The sequence below is a fragment of the Lipophrys pholis genome, assembly GCF_963383615.2.
Source record: "Lipophrys pholis genome assembly, chromosome: 7".
NCBI lineage: Eukaryota > Metazoa > Chordata > Actinopteri > Blenniiformes > Blenniidae > Lipophrys > Lipophrys pholis.
Genome location: NC_137638.1, coordinates 469829 through 487469, shown reverse-complemented (window position 1 = coordinate 487469; position 17641 = coordinate 469829). Strand labels below are relative to the sequence as shown.

The window sequence follows — 17641 nt, the reverse complement described above, 5'->3', positions numbered from 1 at the left end:
TGTGATGTGTGTGTGTGTGTGTGAGTGTATGTGTGTGTGTGTGATGTGTAAAGTACTTCGGCGCTGCTCTCACGGTGGGATAATAATACTGTATCAGTACATTTACTGTTTAAATATCTTTTCCCCGCCATTTTCTACCAGGGTCGACGACGTCATAGTCGTATTTTACACATGCGCGGTGAGTAGACCGGAAGTCACCTCGCGGCGTGCCACTTTGCGGCCGCGTGCCTCCAAAACAACTCAGTCTGAAGTGGACCGGACTGAACCGGATCACCAGCGACTGAACCGGATCACCAGCGGAACTCATCCCTGATCCGGATCTTCACAGGTGAGTCTGTGTTGGAGACCCGGACCCGAGTCCGTTCTGGTCCGGCACCAGTCCTGTGTTCCGAATGAAGTGGTGTCCGTGTTACCTGATGACCGACGTCCTTTCAGTCCGGTGTTGGAAACCGGATCCAGCAGGAGTTTTCTGTTTTTTATTGATTCTCCGGTAACGTCTTGTTTTTTTTATTGATTCTCCGGTAACGTCTTGTTTTTTTTATTGATTCTCCGGTAACGTCTGCTGGCCGCGGCAGCAGCGACGGACGCTGAAGGACGTCGGTCACCAGTTATAAACGCAAACCAGTTAATCTGCAACACCGGTTGAGGAAAATAAAACCAGAATAGTTTAGTGCCACATGGCGACATTCAGGCTGCACCGCGGCGGCTCCAGGTTCCGGGCTGCACCGCGGCGGCTCCAGGTTCCGGGCTGCACCGCGGCGGCTCCAGGTTCCAGGCAGCTCCAGGTTCCGGGCAGCTCCAGGTTCCGGGCAGCTCCAGGTTCCAGGCTGCACAGAGACTGAGAGAGGAAACACCTAAAGAATTCACAGTGAAACAACAGAACGAGGATGAACGTTAATCTCTGAGCTTCAGGAAACAACAAACAACAAAGTTGAATAAAAGATGTGAAACTTTTTAACTTCATCCTATTTTCAGCTCCAGCGTTTCGGTCTTCAGTTCTCCAAAGCAGTTCAGACTCCAGATGATGAAGTCGGTCAGGGAAGGCAAGGCAAGGCAAGGCAAGGCAAGGCAAGGCAAGGCAAGGCAAATGTATTTCTAGAGCACCATTCAAAGTGCTTTACACTGAAAGGACAGAAATACATAAAAGACATCAGGAAGCTTGGCCAGGAGCCGAACCCAGCAGAGCACCATCAGGAGGGGTGATGACCTTTAACCTTTCTGGTCCAGTCAAGGTCTCTGCTCCCCTTCCTTCGTAGGTACAAGGACAATTAAACCTCAAATTAATACTTGTAATGTAGTTTCTTTTGTTAAGTACAAAGAGTAAAACCCAAGTATTATTCTGCCTCCTCTGGCACGTTTACCTTTAAATTATAAAGTGTCACAAAGGTGAATCTTTAAATTTGGAATCCACTCTGGTCGGTTCAGGGGATTTAAAAACAGGATAAAAAGTATAATAATAAGATAAGAGATTTATTCACATTAGTTTACTAAGTAGAGTCTATTGTTGATTCTACATCCTGTACATCTAGGAATGTTTGAAGTCCTGATTTAAAAGAAGTGAGTGTGTCAGCAGGCTTCAGGTGTTCAGGAACTTTGTTCCACAGGTGAGGAGGTAGGAACTAAAAGCTGCTTCACCTTGTTTCTTCTGACTGTAGGGACAGTGAGTCAACCTCTTCCTGATGACCTCAGAGGTCTGGAGCTTTGATCTTCTACAAGTCAGTCTGAGATGATTTAGGACGAGACCCTTCAAAGCTTTCTAGAGCAGGAGAACCATTCTGAAGGAGGAACCAGGTTCTCCAGGGTGGACTCTGCAGAACCCTGCAGGAACAGGAAGTACTTCCTGGGTTGTTATCCAGGATGCTGATTGGCTGGCGTGGCTAGGGTCGCTTCAGCTCCTCTTTCTTCTTTTGCAGCTCCAACAACCAACAGAACTGCTCCTTTTTCATCATGAAGCCTCCTCTTCCTCCTCCTCCTCCCCCTCCTCCTCCTCCAAGTAAAACAAAGAAGAAGAGGAGGTCAGAGATTCTGGAGGAATCTCCTTCTCCTCCTCCTCCTTCTCCTCCTCCTCCTTCTCCAAGTAAAACAAAGAAGAAGAAGAGGAGGTCAGAGGTTGTGGAGGAATCTCCTCCTTCTCCTCCTCCTTCTCCTCCTTCTCCTCCTCCTCCTCCTCCTTCTCCTCCAAGTAAAACGAAGAAGAAGAAGAAGAAGAGAAGGTCAGAGGTTGTGGAGGAGTCTCCTCTTCCTCCTCCTCCTCCTAATAAGAAGAAGAGAAGGTCAGAGGTTGTGGAGGAGTCTCCTCCTCCTCCTCCTTCTCCTCCTCCTCCAAGTAAAACAAAGAAGAAGAAGAGGAGGTCAGAGGTTGTGGAGGAATCTCCTCCTTCTCCTCCTCCTTCTCCTCCTCCTCCAAGTAAAACAAAGAAGAAGAAGAGGAGGTCAGAGGTTGTGGAGGAATCTCCTCCTCCTCCTTCTCCTCCTCCTCCTTCTCCTCCTCCTCCTCCTCCAAGTAAAACAAAGAAGAAGAAGAGGAGGTCAGAGGTTGTGGAGGAATCTCCTCCTCCTCCTTCTCCTCCTCCTCCTTCTCCTCCTCCTCCTCCTCCAAGTAAAACAAAGAAGAAGAAGAGGAGGTCAGAGGTTGTGGAGGAATCTCCTCCTCCTCCTTCTCCTCCTCCTCCTTCTCCTCCTCCTCCTCCTCCAAGTAAAACAAAGAAGAAGAAGAGGAGGTCAGAGGTTGTGGAGGAATCTCCTCCTCCTCCTTCTCCTCCTCCTCCTCCTCCAAGTAAATCAAAGAAGAAGAGGAGGAGGTCAGAGGTTGCGGAGGAGTCTCCTCTTCCTCCTCCTCCTCCTCCTCCTCCTCCTGCTCGTTCCTCCCCTCAGGACCATGAAGACGAGGAGCATCTTGAAGAAATAGGGTGAGTTCACTTTGGTTTATCTCTACGTTGAATTGTTCACATGGTGGCAGTTAGTGTCAGAGGACCGAACTGACTGGTGGTGAGGAAGAGGATGGTGGTGAGGAAGAGGATGGTGGTGAGGATGGTGATGGTGATGGTGATGGTGATGATGGTCTCCTCAGGTTGGACTCTGAGTTGGAGGAGCTTCAGGAGTTTTTCCCTGGCGTGAAGAAGAAGTCCGTCCATCAGATTCGTAAATTACTCCGATACGATCTCCATCGCTTCAGGGTCTTCAAACAACAAGGTACCGCCCCCTCAACACACAGGCCACGCCCCTCCAACACAGAGACCACGCCCCTCCAACACAGAGACCACGCCCCTCCAACACATAGGCCACCCCCCTCCAACAGAGGCCACGCCTCCTCCAACAGAGACACTCAGTACGTCTAAAAAGTCCATCCTACCTCCTTAACTATCGACTTTACCTGAACCCCTGGATGACGTCACGGAGTTAGTAAAGGTGTTAGGAGGCTTCCTAAAGGAGTTAGTGAAAGGTGTTAGGAGGCTTCCTAAAGGAGTTAGGAGGCTTCCTAAAGGAGTTAGTGAAAGGTGTTAGGAGGCTTCCTAAAGGAGTTAGGAAAGGTGTTAGGAGGCTTCCTAAAGGAGTTAGTGAAGGTGTTAGGAGGCTTCCTAAAGGAGTTAGTAAAGGTGTTAGGAGGCTTCCTAAAGGAGTTAGTGAAGGTGTTAGGAGGCTTCCTAAAGGAGTTAGTGAAGGAGTTAGGAGGCTTCCTAAAGGAGTTAGTAAAGGTGTTAGGAGGCTTCCTAAAGGAGTTAGTGAAGGAGTTAGGAGGCTTCCTAAAGGAGTTAGTAAAGGTGTTAGGAGGCTTCCTAAAGGAGTTAGTGAAGGAGTTAGGAGGCTTCCTAAAGGAGTTAGTGAAGGAGTTAGGAGGCTTCCTAAAGGAGTTAGTAAAGGTGTTAGGAGGCTTCCTAAAGGAGTTAGTGAAGGAGTTAGGAGGCTTCCTAAAGGAGTTAGTGAAGGTGTTAGGAGGCTTCCTAAAGGAGTTAGTAAAGGTGTTAGGAGGCTTCCTAAAGGAGTTAGTGAAGGAGTTAGGAGGCTTCCTAAAGGAGTTAGTAAAGGTGTTAGGAGGCTTCCTAAAGGTGTTAGGAGGCTTCCTAAAGGAGTTAGTGAAAGGTGTTAGGAGGCTTCCTAAAGGTGTTACGAAAGGTGTTAGGAGGCTTCCTAAAGGAGTTAGTGAGGCTTCCTAAAGGAGTTAGGAGGCTTCCTAAAGGAGTTAGTAAAGGTGTTGGGAGGCTTCCTAAAGGAGTTAGGAGGCTTCCTAAAGGAGTTAGTGAAGGTGTTAGGAGGCTTCCTAAAGGAGTTAGTAAAGGAGATCACGGTGGTGAGGCAGTCAGACTTTCCCTTAGTGACGTCATAATAAAGCGACGGCGGCTCTAGTTAGTGACGTCTGCCATGGTGAGGAAAGAACTACAAGTTTCTGAAAATGAACTACAAAAGGTTCCTCTGGGTTCTAGATGGTTCCAAGTGGTTCTAGGCAGATTATTGCTTTGGTAACTTACATGATCTGCTCCTTTTTCAGTCATCCTGAGTTTCCCTGAACGCTCCGATGAGCGGGTTCCTTTAAATGTTGTCACCGCAAGGAATTGTGGGGGAACATGAGCTGGTCTCCTTTGGTAAAGGAACCATCAGTGGTTCCTAGGCTAAAGGAGGTTCTAAAGGAAGCATCCGTGGTTCCTAGGCTAAAGGAGGTTCTAAAGGAAGCATCAGTGGTTCCTAAGCTAAAGGAAGCATCAGTGGTCCCTAGGCTAAAGGAGGTTCTAAAGGAAGCATCAGTGGTTCCTAGGCTAAAGGAGGTTCTAAAGGAAGCATCAGTGGTTCCTAAGCTAAAGGAAGTATCAGTGGTTCCTAGGCTAAAGGAGGTTCTAAAGGAAGCATCAGTGGTTCCTAGGCTAAAGGAGGTTCTAAAGGATCCATCAGTGGTTCCTAAGCTAAAGGAAGCATCCGTGGTTCCTAGGCTAAAGGAGGTTCTAAAGGAAGCAACGAGCCTCCTTTCCTTTGCTTATTGAGAACTCAGACAGTCCTCATCATGGCAGCTACACAGAACCCTTCCGGGGTGAAGGAGAAGTGGACAGACAAGGAGACAGGAGGGACAATTGGGACGGACCTAGTGACTTGGCTGTTCCTCCCCTCTGTCCTGCTGAAGGTGTTTCTGTGCGTACGGGCCGCTGCAGTCAGGAGGAGAACCGACAGATCTCTGAAAACGTCTCCGACTTCCTGGTTCTGACGGGGATCCAGTCGGCCGAACAGCTGCTCTTCCCTCGACGCTACAAAGAGCAGGAGGCGGAGATCAAGAGGCTGAAGGTGCAGCATCACTTCCTGGAGAGGATCGGTACGTAACCATGCCAACAGTCAGGTGAGAGCTCCTCCACCCATGAACTGACGGAAACACCCCGACTGTCTCTGCAGCCGAAGGGATCCCTCGGACCTGTGAGCAGGTCTACATCAGAGCCAGGAAGCTCTTCGACCAGACCAACCACATGGGCAGGTGAGACTGCAGTTCCAGGTGTTGGTCTGACGGGGGTGTCGGTGTCTGGACCAGCAGTGATGGGTGTCTTCCTTCAGGTTCTCAGAGGAGGAGCTCAGCACCTTGAAGAAGCTCCATCAACGCCATGGAAACGACTGGAGAACCATTTCTGAGAAGATGGGCCGCAGCGTGTACGCTCTGCAGAAACGCTTCAACAGCCTGAGTACGAGCTGACCTCTGACCTCTGATTGACCTGTGACTGACCTGTGACCTCTGACCTCTGATTGACCTCTGATTGACCTCTGACTGACCTCTGATTGACCTGTGACCTCTGATTGACCTCTGATTGACCGCTGACTGACCTCTGATTGACCTGTGACCTCTGATTGACCTCTGATTGACCTGTGACCTCTGATTGACCTGTGACCTCTGATTGACCTGTGACTGACCTCTGATTGACCTGTGACTGACCTTTGACCTCTGACTGACCTCTGATTGACCTGTGACCTCTGATTGACCTCTGATTGACCTGTGACTGACCTCTGATTGACCTGTGACTGACCTGTGACCTTTGACCTCTGATTGACCTCTGATTGACCTGTGACCTCTGATTGACCTGTGACCTCTGATTGACCTCTGGTTGACCTTTGACCTCTGATTGACCTGTGACTGACCTCTGATTGACCTGTGACTGACCTGTGACCTTTGACCTCTGATTGACCTCTGACTGACCTCTGATTGACCTGTGACTGACCTGTGACCTTTGACCTCTGATTGACCTCTGATTGACCTGTGACCTCTGATTGACCTGTGAGCGTGCCACCCCCTCCCCGTTTCCTGAACGTGTGCAGGTTCCTGTCACGGTTCCTGGGACTCCTCTGAGGAGTCCAGGTTAAAGAAGGCCGTCAGGACTCACCTGGTGACCCTGGTCCAGCAGAATCCTGGTTCTGGTCTGAGCAGAGACCAGCTGTGTGCCAAACTACCATGGAAGAAGATCAGCGAGCAGGTCCAGACCCGGGCCTGGTCTCAGTGTCGCCTCAAGTGGTGAGTACCGGTACTTCCCGGGTTCTGCAGAGCCGTGGTCCACTTCCTTAACTCCACATGTTCCGTTCCAGGTTTTCTATCCTGCAGCTGCGCCTGACCCGAGGCCGCCGGATCTTCAACCACGGAACCGATGGAGTCCTGGCCAAGATCCTGCTGATCAACACGTAAGACCTGGACCGGACCGGACCAGGACCGGACCTGGACCTGACACATACTAACGTGTGTGTGTGTGTGTGTGTGTGTGTAGTTTGTACCAGATGAATGTGGACGACGTGGCAGACGTGGACTGGAATCTGGTCGCCGACCAAATCGGGTGAGAAGAAAACTGCTGCTGGGCTTCGCTGAGGAAGTGGTACTGCAGTGGAGGTACTGCAGTAGAGGTACTGCAGTGGAGGTACTGCAGTAGAGGTACTGCAGTAGAAGTAACAGTACTGTGTGTTTCAGGAATGTAACTCCCTCTTGTGTCCAGAAGACTTTTCAGAGGCTTAAATTCCACAAAGTTCCTCACTGGACCAGTTTATCATTTGGAGGTGAGTATTAAAGTACTACATTATGTTCTACATAACTTCAGTATTTTCCACAGTACTACAGTATTTGTCTGACGGCTTGTCGTCTCCGTCCTCAGAGATCTTGGACTTCCTGCACGACAGCGTACTTCCTCAGCTGGAGGATAGGCTGAGGTGTTGCATGAAAGAGTGGGCGGGGCATCACAGAGAGGGGGCGGGGCTTGAGAATGACCACCAGCTGTCCTTCATCTTCACAGAGGAGGAGGTGGAGGAGGAGGTGGAGGTGGACAACAGTGGACTACCAATCGAAATACAGCTACAGACTGTAGGGAGTGACAAGCCACGCCCCCCTCTCTGATTGGCTGTTAACTGAATCTGCTCACCTGGAGGAGACGCTGGACCACTTTAATTTAAAGAGACAGTTTGTTTTTCTTTTTATACATTTTTTATTATGAACTGGAATAAAGATTTTCACCTCCTGCATGGTGCTCTGACACACACACACACACACACACACACACACACACACACAGCTCAGTGGGGGGCGATGGCCTGCAGGCTGCTGCTCCTCTTCATGATGTTTGGGACGAAGAGGAGTCCTGACGCCCTCTCGATGGTTTCTATGGGAACCAGGAAGCGCTCCAGAGGGACCTGGTCGCTGACTGGCTCGTTTGGTAAAACGTATGAGCGAAGCTCCACCCCCCTGCCGTCCATCTGCTCCAGGATCAGGACCTGAGGAGACGGGATGGGTTACCATTGTGCTCGTCGTCAAGGCAACAGGTGAACCCGGACCTCACCTTGAAGAAGTGCGTCGGCACGGCGACGTGGTTCCGTCCAATGACCTGATAGTGAACGTAGAGTTTCCCGTCGGCCTCCTGCCTGTAAACACACAAGGTGAGGCTGTGGCCCCGCCCCCTGGCTGTGGCCCCGCCCCCTGAGGAAGACGGTGAGTTACCTGGGCAGGTAGAGCGGCCCGGTGCACACGTACACATTAAGGTAGCGCTTGGTGAGCGAGCGACTGAGCTTCTCCAGGTCGTTCCAGGTGTTCTGGTTCAGGTGAGGGTTCTAGGAGACACGGTGAGCGTCAGAACGCAGCGGGACACCGTGAGAACGTGTGAGAGGTTACCTGCGGCGCCACGTTGCTCAGGTAGAAGGTGTCCTCCATGGCTTTCTGACTCCACTTGTGATTGGCTGCAGCGGCCAGGTGACCTCGGTCGAAGCCACTCCCCCGGTAGTCTGCATTGGAGGATCTGTGGTAGACGTGAACGCTGCCGAGCAACGGAACCGGGTCAACGTGTGTGTGTGTGTGTGTGTGTGTGTGTGTGTGTCAGAGCGTGTGTGTGTGTGTCAGAGCGTGTGTGTGTGTGTGTCAGAGCGTGTGTGTGTGTGTGTGTGTGTGTGTCAGAGCGTGTGTGTGTGTGTGTCAGAGCGTGTGTGTGTGTGTGTGTGTGTGTGTCAGAGCGTGTGTGTGTGTGTGTGTGTGTGTGTGTGTCAGAGCGTGTGTGTGTGTGTGTCTCACCTGTCGTCTTCCTTGAAGTCACAGTGTTTCCTGTCCGACGGTCCGGTCAGGGAGGCGGGGCTCAGCCTCTCTATTACCCATGATGCCGTGCGTGTGCGGGGCTCATAGGACGTGACGTAGGACTCTCTGCTCTTGATGTTGGCCAATGAGGGGAAGCCATACTTCATCACTGCTCCGGACGCACCTGGACTCACCTGGACCAATCAGAGAAGATCAACAACACGCACACACCTGGGGGGACGTCCGGATCGTCCCTCCTCACTCCTTAACTATGGACTTTACCTGAACCCCTGGATGATGTCACAGGAGTTAGGAAAGGAGTTAGGAGGCTTCCTAAAGGAGTTAGGAGGCTTCCTAAAGGAGTTAGGAGGCCTCCTAAAGGAGTTAGGAAAGGAGTTAGGAGGCTTCCTAAAGGAGTTAGGAGGCCTCCTAAAGGAGTTAGGAAAGGAGTTAGGAGGCTTCCTAAAGGAGTTAGGAGGCTTCCTAAAGGAGTTAGGAAAGGAGTTAGGAGGCTTCCTAAAGGAGGTTCTAAAGGAAGCATCAAGCCTCCTTTCCTTTGCTTATTGAGAACTCAGACCCTCATCATGGCCGCTACACAGAACCCTTCCGGGGTGAAGGAGAAGTGGACAGACAAGGAGACAGGAGGGACAATTTGGACGGACCATGAGTCTCTCCTGAACTCTGTTTCCGGTTGAAAAACAGCTGATCTGCATTAGATCCCTAAACTCTGAGTATGTGAACCTTGAGTTACTCGCTTGAACAACCAGAATGCAAAGCTTCATCAGTGGAGCCGGGATTCCATCGGTCGCTATGGCAACAGACCCAAAACCCAGTTCTTTCACAGTAAAGTTCCAGACTAAACGCAGTTCTTTCACAGTAAAGTTCCAGACTAAACGCAGTTCTTTCACAGTAAAGTTCCAGACTAAACGCAGTTCTTTCACAGTAAAGTTCCAGACTAAACCCAGTTCTTTCACAGTAAAGTTCCAGACTAAACGCAGTTCTTTCACAGTAAAGTTCCAGACTAAACCCAGTTCTTTCACAGTAAAGTTCCAGACTAAACGCAGTTCTTTCACAGTAAAGTTCCAGACTAAACCCAGTTCTTTCACAGTAAAGTTCCAGCACTGCAGCAGAGAAGAGCTGCCGCCTGTCAACACATGAGTTGAACTGTCCTCTGTCCTCTGTCCTCTGGACATTTAAATGAAGACAGCAGCAGAAATAATAACTGAGGAAGAAGGAAGCAGCTAAACATGAAATATAAAAACATGATAATGAAAAGGCAGATATGTGCTCCTCAGTATTTAAATTGATGTAAGCTATGAAATATAAGAATATTAATTCAGTAACTACTTCAAATAGTATTTTAAACCCAGAACTAGTTGTAGTTTGAACTGGTCGTCTGTTAATATCCTACTGACTAGATGGTTTTATTTTTGTTTATGTGTACGTCAACACTCTATAAAATACTATTACTACACACACACACACACACCGTCAGCTCGGACGCCTGCACCGTGGGGACTCCCGGTACCGGGAGGACCGGGACGCGGCTCAGCAGCCCGGCTCGCTGCTCCTCTTCATGCCGGCCTCGGTCGCTCTGCAGGCGGGTCGCTGCGGCCCCGAGTCCCGCTCCGAGCACCAAGGTCGCTGCGGTCCGAGTCCAGATCCTCATGATGCCGCTTCTCCGGTCCGGAGGCTGGAGGCGGCGGCTTCCGGAGCTCTGCTGCCCCCCGGTGGAGGGGAGGGACCGGAAGGCCCTCTGGTGGAGGGGAGGAGGGACCGGCTGTCCCCCCGGTGGAGGAGGGGAGGGACCGGCTGTCCCCCTAGTGGAGGGGAGGAGGGACCGGCTGGCCCCCCAGGTGGAGGAGGGGAGGGACCGGCTGGCCCCCCAGGTGGAGGGGAGGAGGGACCGGCTGGCCCCCCGGTGGAGGAGGGGAGGGACCGGCTGTCCCCCTAGTGGAAGGGAGGAGGGACCGGCTGGCCCCCCGGTGGAGGGGAGGAGGGACCGGCTGTCCCCCCAGGTGGAGGGGAGGAGGGACCGGCTGGCCCCCCAGGTGGAGGGGAGGAGGGACCGGCTGGCCCCCCGGTGGAGGAGGGGAGGGACCGGCTGTCCCCCTAGTGGAGGGGAGGAGGGACCGGCTGGCCCCCCGGTGGAGGAGGGGAGGGACCGGCTGGCCCCCCAGGTGGAGGAGGGGAGGGACCGGCTGGCCCCCCAGGTGGAGGGGAGGAGGGACCGGCTGGCCCCCCAGGTGGAGGGTAACGTGTGAAAACATATTTCATCCAGAAGCTCAGGAAGTGATGAATTAGTTCCAGAATCTTCCTCAACATCAACAGGAAAGTTCTGGAAGAGAAGAAAACCTCAATAATGTTCAGGCTCCGTTACCACGGCAACCGGCTCCCCAGCAAACACAACTTCTAGTGTTTTGAGTGAAAACACAACTTTTGCAAAATGCTCCAACTCCGTCTCCATGGAAACGGCAGAAACCCCTCCTGATCCGCAAAGAGGGGGAAGAAGAGGAGGAGGAGGATGAAGAAGAAGAGGAGGAGGAGTTTCATAGCAGGATGAAGAAGAGGAGGAGGAGTTTCATAGCAGGAGGAAGAAGAGGAGGAGGAAGAAGAGGAGGAGGAGTTTCAGAGCAGGAGGAAGAAGAGGAGGAGTTACCAGCAGAGAATCAGAACTCTTCCAGACTTCACTGTGTTTGGAGCTAAAAAGGATTAAAACAAACGCTGAAGAAAAGAAAGATTAAGAGAAGAGGAAGAGGAGGAAGAGGAGGAAGAGGAGGAGACCAATGTTTGACCAGATCATCAAGAATCAACCCAGAAACACAGACAGGTGAGAGAGACAGACAGGTTGGACATCAGTGACTGATTTATCTTTATTGATAATTATTTATTGATTTTTATGTATTAATTGATCTTGACCCCCCCGGGGGGGGCCAGCTCAGTAGGTAGAGCGTCACACTCTCAGTCTCAAGGTAGAGGGTTCATGTCCCACACCGAGCACCACCTTCCTGAGGGCTCTCCACCTTCCTGTGTGCTCTCCACCTTCCTGTGTGCTCTCCACCTTCCTGTGTGCTCTCCACCTTCCTGTGGGCTCTCCACCTTCCTGTGTGCTCTCCACCTTCCTGTAGGCTCTCCACCTTCCTGTAGGCTCTCCACCTTCCTGTGTGCTCTCCACCTTCCTGTAGGCTCTCCACCTTCCTGTGTGCTCTCCACCTTCCTGTAGGCTCTCTACCTTCCTGTGGGCTCTCCACCTTCCTGGGGGCTCTCCACCTTCCTGTGTGCTCTCCACCTTCCTGTGGGCTCTCCACCTTCCTGTAGGCTCTCCACCTTCCTGTGGGCTCTCCACCTTCCTGTGTGCTCTCCACCTTCCTGTGGGCTCTCCACCTTCCTGGGGGCTCTCCACCTTCCTGTAGGCTCTCCACCTTCCTGGGGGCTCTCCACCTTCCTGTGGGCTCTCCACCTTCCTGTGGGCTCTCCACCTTCCTGTGTGCTCTCCACCTTCCTGGGGGCTCTCCACCTTCCTGTGGGCTCTCCACCTTCCTGTAGGCTATCCACCTTCCTGTGTGCTCTCCACCTTCCTGTGGGCTCTCCACCTTCCTGTGTGCTCTCCACCTTCCTGTAGGCTCTCCACCTTCCTGTAGGCTCTCCACCTTCCTGTGTGCTCTCCACCTTCCTGTAGGCTCTCCACCTTCCTGTGTGCTCTCCACCTTCCTGTAGGCTCTCTACCTTCCTGTGGGCTCTCCACCTTCCTGGGGGCTCTCCACCTTCCTGTGTGCTCTCCACCTTCCTGTGGGCTCTCCACCTTCCTGTAGGCTCTCCACCTTCCTGTGGGCTCTCCACCTTCCTGTGTGCTCTCCACCTTCCTGTGGGCTCTCCACCTTCCTGGGGGCTCTCCACCTTCCTGTGGGCTCTCCACCTTCCTGTAGGCTCTCCACCTTCCTGGGGGCTCTCCACCTTCCTGGGGGCTCTCCACCTTCCTGTGGGCTCTCCACCTTCCTGTGGGCTCACCACCTTCCTGTGTGCTCTCCACCTTCCTGTGTGCTCTCCACCTTCCTGGGGGCTCTCCACCTTCCTGTGGGCTCTCCACCTTCCTGTAGGCTCTCCACCTTCCTGTAGGCTCTCCACCTTCCTGTGTGCTCTCCACCTTCCTGTGGGCTCTCCACCTTCCTGTGTGCTCTCCACCTTCCTGTAGGCTCTCCACCTTCCTGTAGGCTCTCCACCTTCCTGTGTGCTCTCCACCTTCCTGTAGGCTCTCCACCTTCCTGTGTGCTCTCCACCTTCCTGTAGGCTCTCTACCTTCCTGTGGGCTCTCCACCTTCCTGGGGGCTCTCCACCTTCCTGTGTGCTCTCCACCTTCCTGTGGGCTCTCCACCTTCCTGTAGGCTCTCCACCTTCCTGTGGGCTCTCCACCTTCCTGTGTGCTCTCCACCTTCCTGTGGGCTCTCCACCTTCCTGGGGGCTCTCCACCTTCCTGTGGGCTCTCCACCTTCCTGTAGGCTCTCCACCTTCCTGGGGGCTCTCCACCTTCCTGGGGGCTCTCCACCTTCCTGTGGGCTCTCCACCTTCCTGTGGGCTCACCACCTTCCTGTGGGCTCTCCACCTTCCTGTGGGCTCTCCACCTGCAGGAAGGTTCTTAATGGGTCAATGTGATCTGAGTGACGGTGCTCAGACTGACACCTCCACCACCCGGAGAGGGATAAGAGGGAGAAGATGGATGGATGGATGGATGGATGGAGGAATGGAGGGAGGGAGGGATGGATGGAGGGAGGGAGGGAGGGATAGATGGAGGGAGGGATGGATGGACGATCTTGACCACTAACATGTCAGTAATAAGTAAGAGAAAAGGACAAACATAAATGTAGAGAAGACACGCTCCGTCTAGGATCTGCCTTCATCTGATTGGCAGGTTGGAGGAACTTATTGACTCCGTCACCCTTTATCAATAACTTCACTTTACTACTTTGACTCATCACCTATAACCTATAACCTATAACCTTTAACCTATAACCGTTAACCTATAACCGTTAACCTATAACCTATAGCCTTTAACCTTTAACCTATACCTGTTAACCTATAACCGTTAACCTTTAACCTTTAACCGTTAACCTATAACCTATAACCGTTAACCTTTAACCTTTAACCTTTAACCTTTAACCGTTAACCTATAACCTATAACCTTTAACCTATAACCTTTAACCTATAACCTTTAACCGTTAACCTATAACCTATAACCTTTAACCTATAACCGTTAACCTTTAACCTTTAACCTATAACCTTTAACCTTTAACCGTTAACCTATAACCTATAACCTATAACCGTTAACCTATAACCTTTAACCTATAACTGTTAACCTATAACCTATAACCGGTAGCCGGTTACCTATAACCTATAACTGTTAACCTATAACCTTTGACCTATAACCGTTAACCTATAACCTATGACCATTTAACCTATAACCGTTAACCTATAACCTTTGACCTATAACCGTTAACCTATAACCTATGACCATTTAACCTATAACCGTTAACCTATAACCTATAACCTATAACCTATAACCTTTAACCTATAACCATTAACCTATAACCTATAACTGTTAACCTATAACCGGTAACCGGTAACCGGTAACCTATAACCTATAACTGTTAACCTATAACCGTTAACCTATAACCTATAAGTGTTAACCTATAACCTATAACCTATAACCGGCAACCTATAACCTATAACCTATAACTGTTAACCTATAACCTATAACCGTTAACCGTTAACCTATAACTGTTAACCTATAACTGTTAACCTATAACCTATAACTGTTAACCTATAACTGTTAACCTATAACCGGTAACCTATAACCTATAACCTATAACCGTTAACCGTTAACCTATAACTGTTAACCTATAACCTATAACTGTTAACCTATAACCTATAACTGTTAACCTATAACCGGTAACCGGTAACCTATAACCTATAACCTATAACTGTTAACCTATAACCTATAACCGTTAACCATTAACCTATAACTGTTAACCTATAACCTATAACCTATAACTGTTAACCTATAACCTATAACTGTTAACCTATAACCGGTAACCGGTAACCTATAACCTATAACCTATAACTGTTAACCTATAACCGGTAACCTATAACCTATAACTGTTAACCTATAACCGGTAACCTATAACCTATAACCTATAACTGTTAACCTATAACCGGTAACCGGTAACCTATAACCGTTAACCGTTAACCTATAACTGTTAACCGGTAACCGGTAACCTATAACCTATAACCTATAACTGTTAACCTATAACCGGTAACCGGTAACCTATAACCTATAACCTATAACTGTTAACCTATAACCTATAACCGTTAACCGTTAACCTATAACTGTTAACCTATAACCTATAACCTATAACCGGTAACCGGTAACCTATAACCAACATTCCAACAAAGTAGAAATATAGATGATGTAATATTTCTACTTCACGCTTCCTGGTTGCCATGGAAACCACGGAGCGGTCGTCAGGACTCCTCAGCTTTGATCTCAGAGTCGTTAGCAGGTTTAACCTTACAGGTAGTTACTCTGCTTTCCCAGGTACTCCAACACTTTGCAGTAAAGAGGTTAATAACTAGTCCTAGTCTTTCCAAAGAGATCTAGTCCCACATCAAAGACCTCCAGAGACGTACTGAAGGAGGTTCTCCTCACAGCCATCTGGTCACCACAGCCCATCATGAGCAGAACCGGTCCAGAGTTCTTCCAGGTTCTTAATGTTCCAGTGGACGAGGCTGGAGCTGCTGTTTGATGATCACACTGCCCTCAGAACCTTCAGTTCAAATCCTGGAATGGTTCCACCTTCCCATTCTTCCTAGAACAGAGAGAACCCTGCTGTACGTTTACTCTACATATATGGAGAGAGAGACGTTCTGTAAGATATTATACTGCATCTCTCTGAATCGCTTCTATAGGCATATATTCAAAGGTACAAGTACAAGTTCCTGCCATACTTCTGTGTTTATTGTTGTTTTCAGCTGAGTGGCTTGTGAAGGAAGAGGAGGGACGTTTCTCTGTATCCACCTTTAATCATCTCCCACAAACAAACAAACAAACAATCAATCAAACAAACAAACAAACAAACAAACAAACAAACAAACAAACAAACAATCAAACAAACAAACAAACAAACAAACAAACAAACAAACAAACTGCTCGGCTGCGCTGCTCACTTTATTTCTCCTGAGGCTGCAGGGCAGCGAACACGTCAGGACCTGGTTCACCTGGTTCACCTGGTTCATCTGGTTCACCTGGTTCATCTGGTTCATCTGGTTCACCTGGTTCATCTGGTTCATCTGGTTCACCTGGTTAATCTGGTTCACCTGGTTCACCTGGTTCACCTGGTTCATCTGGTTCATCTGGTTCACCTGGTTCATCTGGTTCACCTGGTTCACCTGGTTCATCTGGTTCACCTGGTTCACCTGGTTCACCTGGTTCATCTGGTTCACCTGGTTCATCTGGTTCACCTGGTTCACCTGGTTCATCTGGTTCACCTGGTTCACCTGGTTCATCTGGTTCACCTGGTTCACCTGGTTCATCTGGTTCACCTGGTTCATCTGGTTCACCTGGTTCATCTGGTTCACCCGGATAGTTTTTCATGAGTTTATTTGTGTTTCTACTCTCCAGCCTGCAGGGGGCGGGGCCATCCATTGATCGCCAGCCAGTGACAACCAGCTGTTACCATGACAACCAGACCATGACCACCAGGGTGCCCTGGTCGCCGGCCGTTTGAAGAAGTGATCTGGTGCAGGAACCATGTAGACCCCCCCCTCCCCTCCCCCCCCGATGACCACTCCCTCCCTCTGACTGTCCAGCATGTCCCCCCCCCCGCCCCCCCACCTCCTCCTGCTCCTCCTGCTCCCCCTGCTCCTCCTGCTGCCGGCCGGCTCTCAGTACGACGTGTGCCGGTCTCTGAGGAGCTCGGAGGGGGGGCCGGGGTGGGAGTTCTACGCCTGCCAGCCCCCCCCCACCAACATGAAGGAGGTGATGCAGATCAAAGTTGACCCGCCCGGGATCACCTGTGGAAACCCCCCGGAGAGGTTCTGCACACTGGTCAGTCTCACACACACACACACACACACACACACACACACACACACACACACACACACACACACACACACACACACACACACACACACACACACACTGGAAGGGTTCTAACACAGAACCCTGTGGAACTCCAGGTTAACATGAGCAGAGTGAATCTAGTACAGATGAACTGTTGATCTGATCACATGACTGATTCATGACATCACACTCCTGAAATCATTGATCACATCCAATCACTGATTGATGAGCTCATTGATTTATAATAATTTGTGTGAAAGATTTTTAACATCACCGATTAATAACATCAGTGATTGATCACAGCTCTGAAGGTCTCTGATTGGTCGAAACATCAGGGTCAAAGGTAAAGCTGATGTTTGGATGAAGATCAGGTCTGGAAGCAGGGTGACCATGGTCCAGACCCCCTGCAGGTCCAGACTCCCTGCAGGTCCAGAAACCCTTCCAGTCCAGACTCCCTGCAGGTCCAGACTCCCTTCAGGTGCAGAAACCCTTCCGGTCCAGATTCCCTGCAGGTCCAGACTCCCTTCAGGTCCAGACCCCCTGCAGGTCCAGAAACCCTTCAGGTCCAGAAACCCTTCAGGTCCAGACTCCCTTCAGGTCCAGACTCCCTGCAGGTCCAGACTCCCTGCAGGTCCAGAAACCCTTCAGGTCCAGACTCCCTGCAGGTCCAGAAACCCTTCCAGTCCAGACTCCCTTCAGGTCCAGACTCCATGCAGGTCCAGACTCCCTTCAGGTCCAGACTCCCTTCAGGTCCAGACACCCTGCAGGTTCCCAGGTCCAGACTCCATGCAGGTCCAGACTCCCTTCAGGTCCAGACTCCCTGCAGGTTCCCAGGTCCAGGCTCCGTTGTCGTGGAAACAAACCCCCAAAACACTACAAAGAAATAAGAATAAGACATTTTAAACTAATAACAATAATTTTGCCTCCTCATTAGTTTTTCTTTCAGGTAAACATTAATTATACGTTTTAATATATTTGAATAAAACCAATTTTCAGATTTAAAATTCGTTGTAACTTTTTGACGT

General features: G+C 50.4%; 3 protein-coding genes across 5 annotated transcripts in view; 2 read left to right on the top strand and 1 right to left on the bottom strand.

Moving 5' to 3' along the window:
- The first annotated feature begins 196 nt into the window (after window positions 1-196).
- On the top strand, window positions 197-7462 carry LOC308112027 (transcription termination factor 1-like). Of its 2 annotated transcripts, XM_080467215.1 has the most exons (12): window positions 217-328; window positions 1914-2015; window positions 2100-2909; window positions 3071-3192; window positions 5111-5296; window positions 5374-5452; window positions 5530-5654; window positions 6283-6475; window positions 6547-6639; window positions 6723-6788; window positions 6920-7005; window positions 7101-7462. In XM_080467215.1, the coding sequence occupies exons 2-12, from the start codon at window positions 1948-1950 to the stop codon at window positions 7337-7339; spliced, it is 2067 nt and encodes a 688-aa protein (XP_080323341.1). In that variant the 5' UTR covers window positions 217-328; window positions 1914-1947; the 3' UTR covers window positions 7340-7462. The 2 variants fall into 2 exon arrangements, with proteins under 2 accessions (XP_080323340.1, XP_080323341.1); XM_080467214.1 differs by having other exon boundaries at window positions 197-328; window positions 1914-2909.
- On the bottom strand, window positions 7419-10198 carry endog (endonuclease G). 2 transcript variants are annotated; one of them, XM_080467252.1, is made up of 6 exons: window positions 9990-10198; window positions 8501-8694; window positions 8108-8249; window positions 7937-8046; window positions 7779-7860; window positions 7419-7713 (listed from the first exon to the last, which is right to left on the bottom strand). In XM_080467252.1, exons 1-6 carry the CDS (start codon window positions 10167-10169, stop codon window positions 7516-7518), a joined length of 906 nt encoding a protein of 301 aa, XP_080323378.1. In that variant the 5' UTR covers window positions 10170-10198; the 3' UTR covers window positions 7419-7515. The 2 variants fall into 2 exon arrangements, with proteins under 2 accessions (XP_080323378.1, XP_080323379.1); XM_080467253.1 differs by having other exon boundaries at window positions 8108-8231.
- Window positions 10199-11091: 893 nt separating this feature from the next.
- ntng2a (netrin g2a) overlaps window positions 11092-17641 on the top strand; it is a 27411-nt gene continuing 20861 nt past the window's right edge. The window contains exons 1-2 of the mRNA XM_080467238.1: window positions 11092-11330; window positions 16173-16598. Coding sequence (XP_080323364.1) covers window positions 16362-16598 — 237 coding nt within the window. The 5' untranslated portion in view covers window positions 11092-11330; window positions 16173-16361. The remainder of the gene's footprint in view (window positions 11331-16172; window positions 16599-17641) is intronic.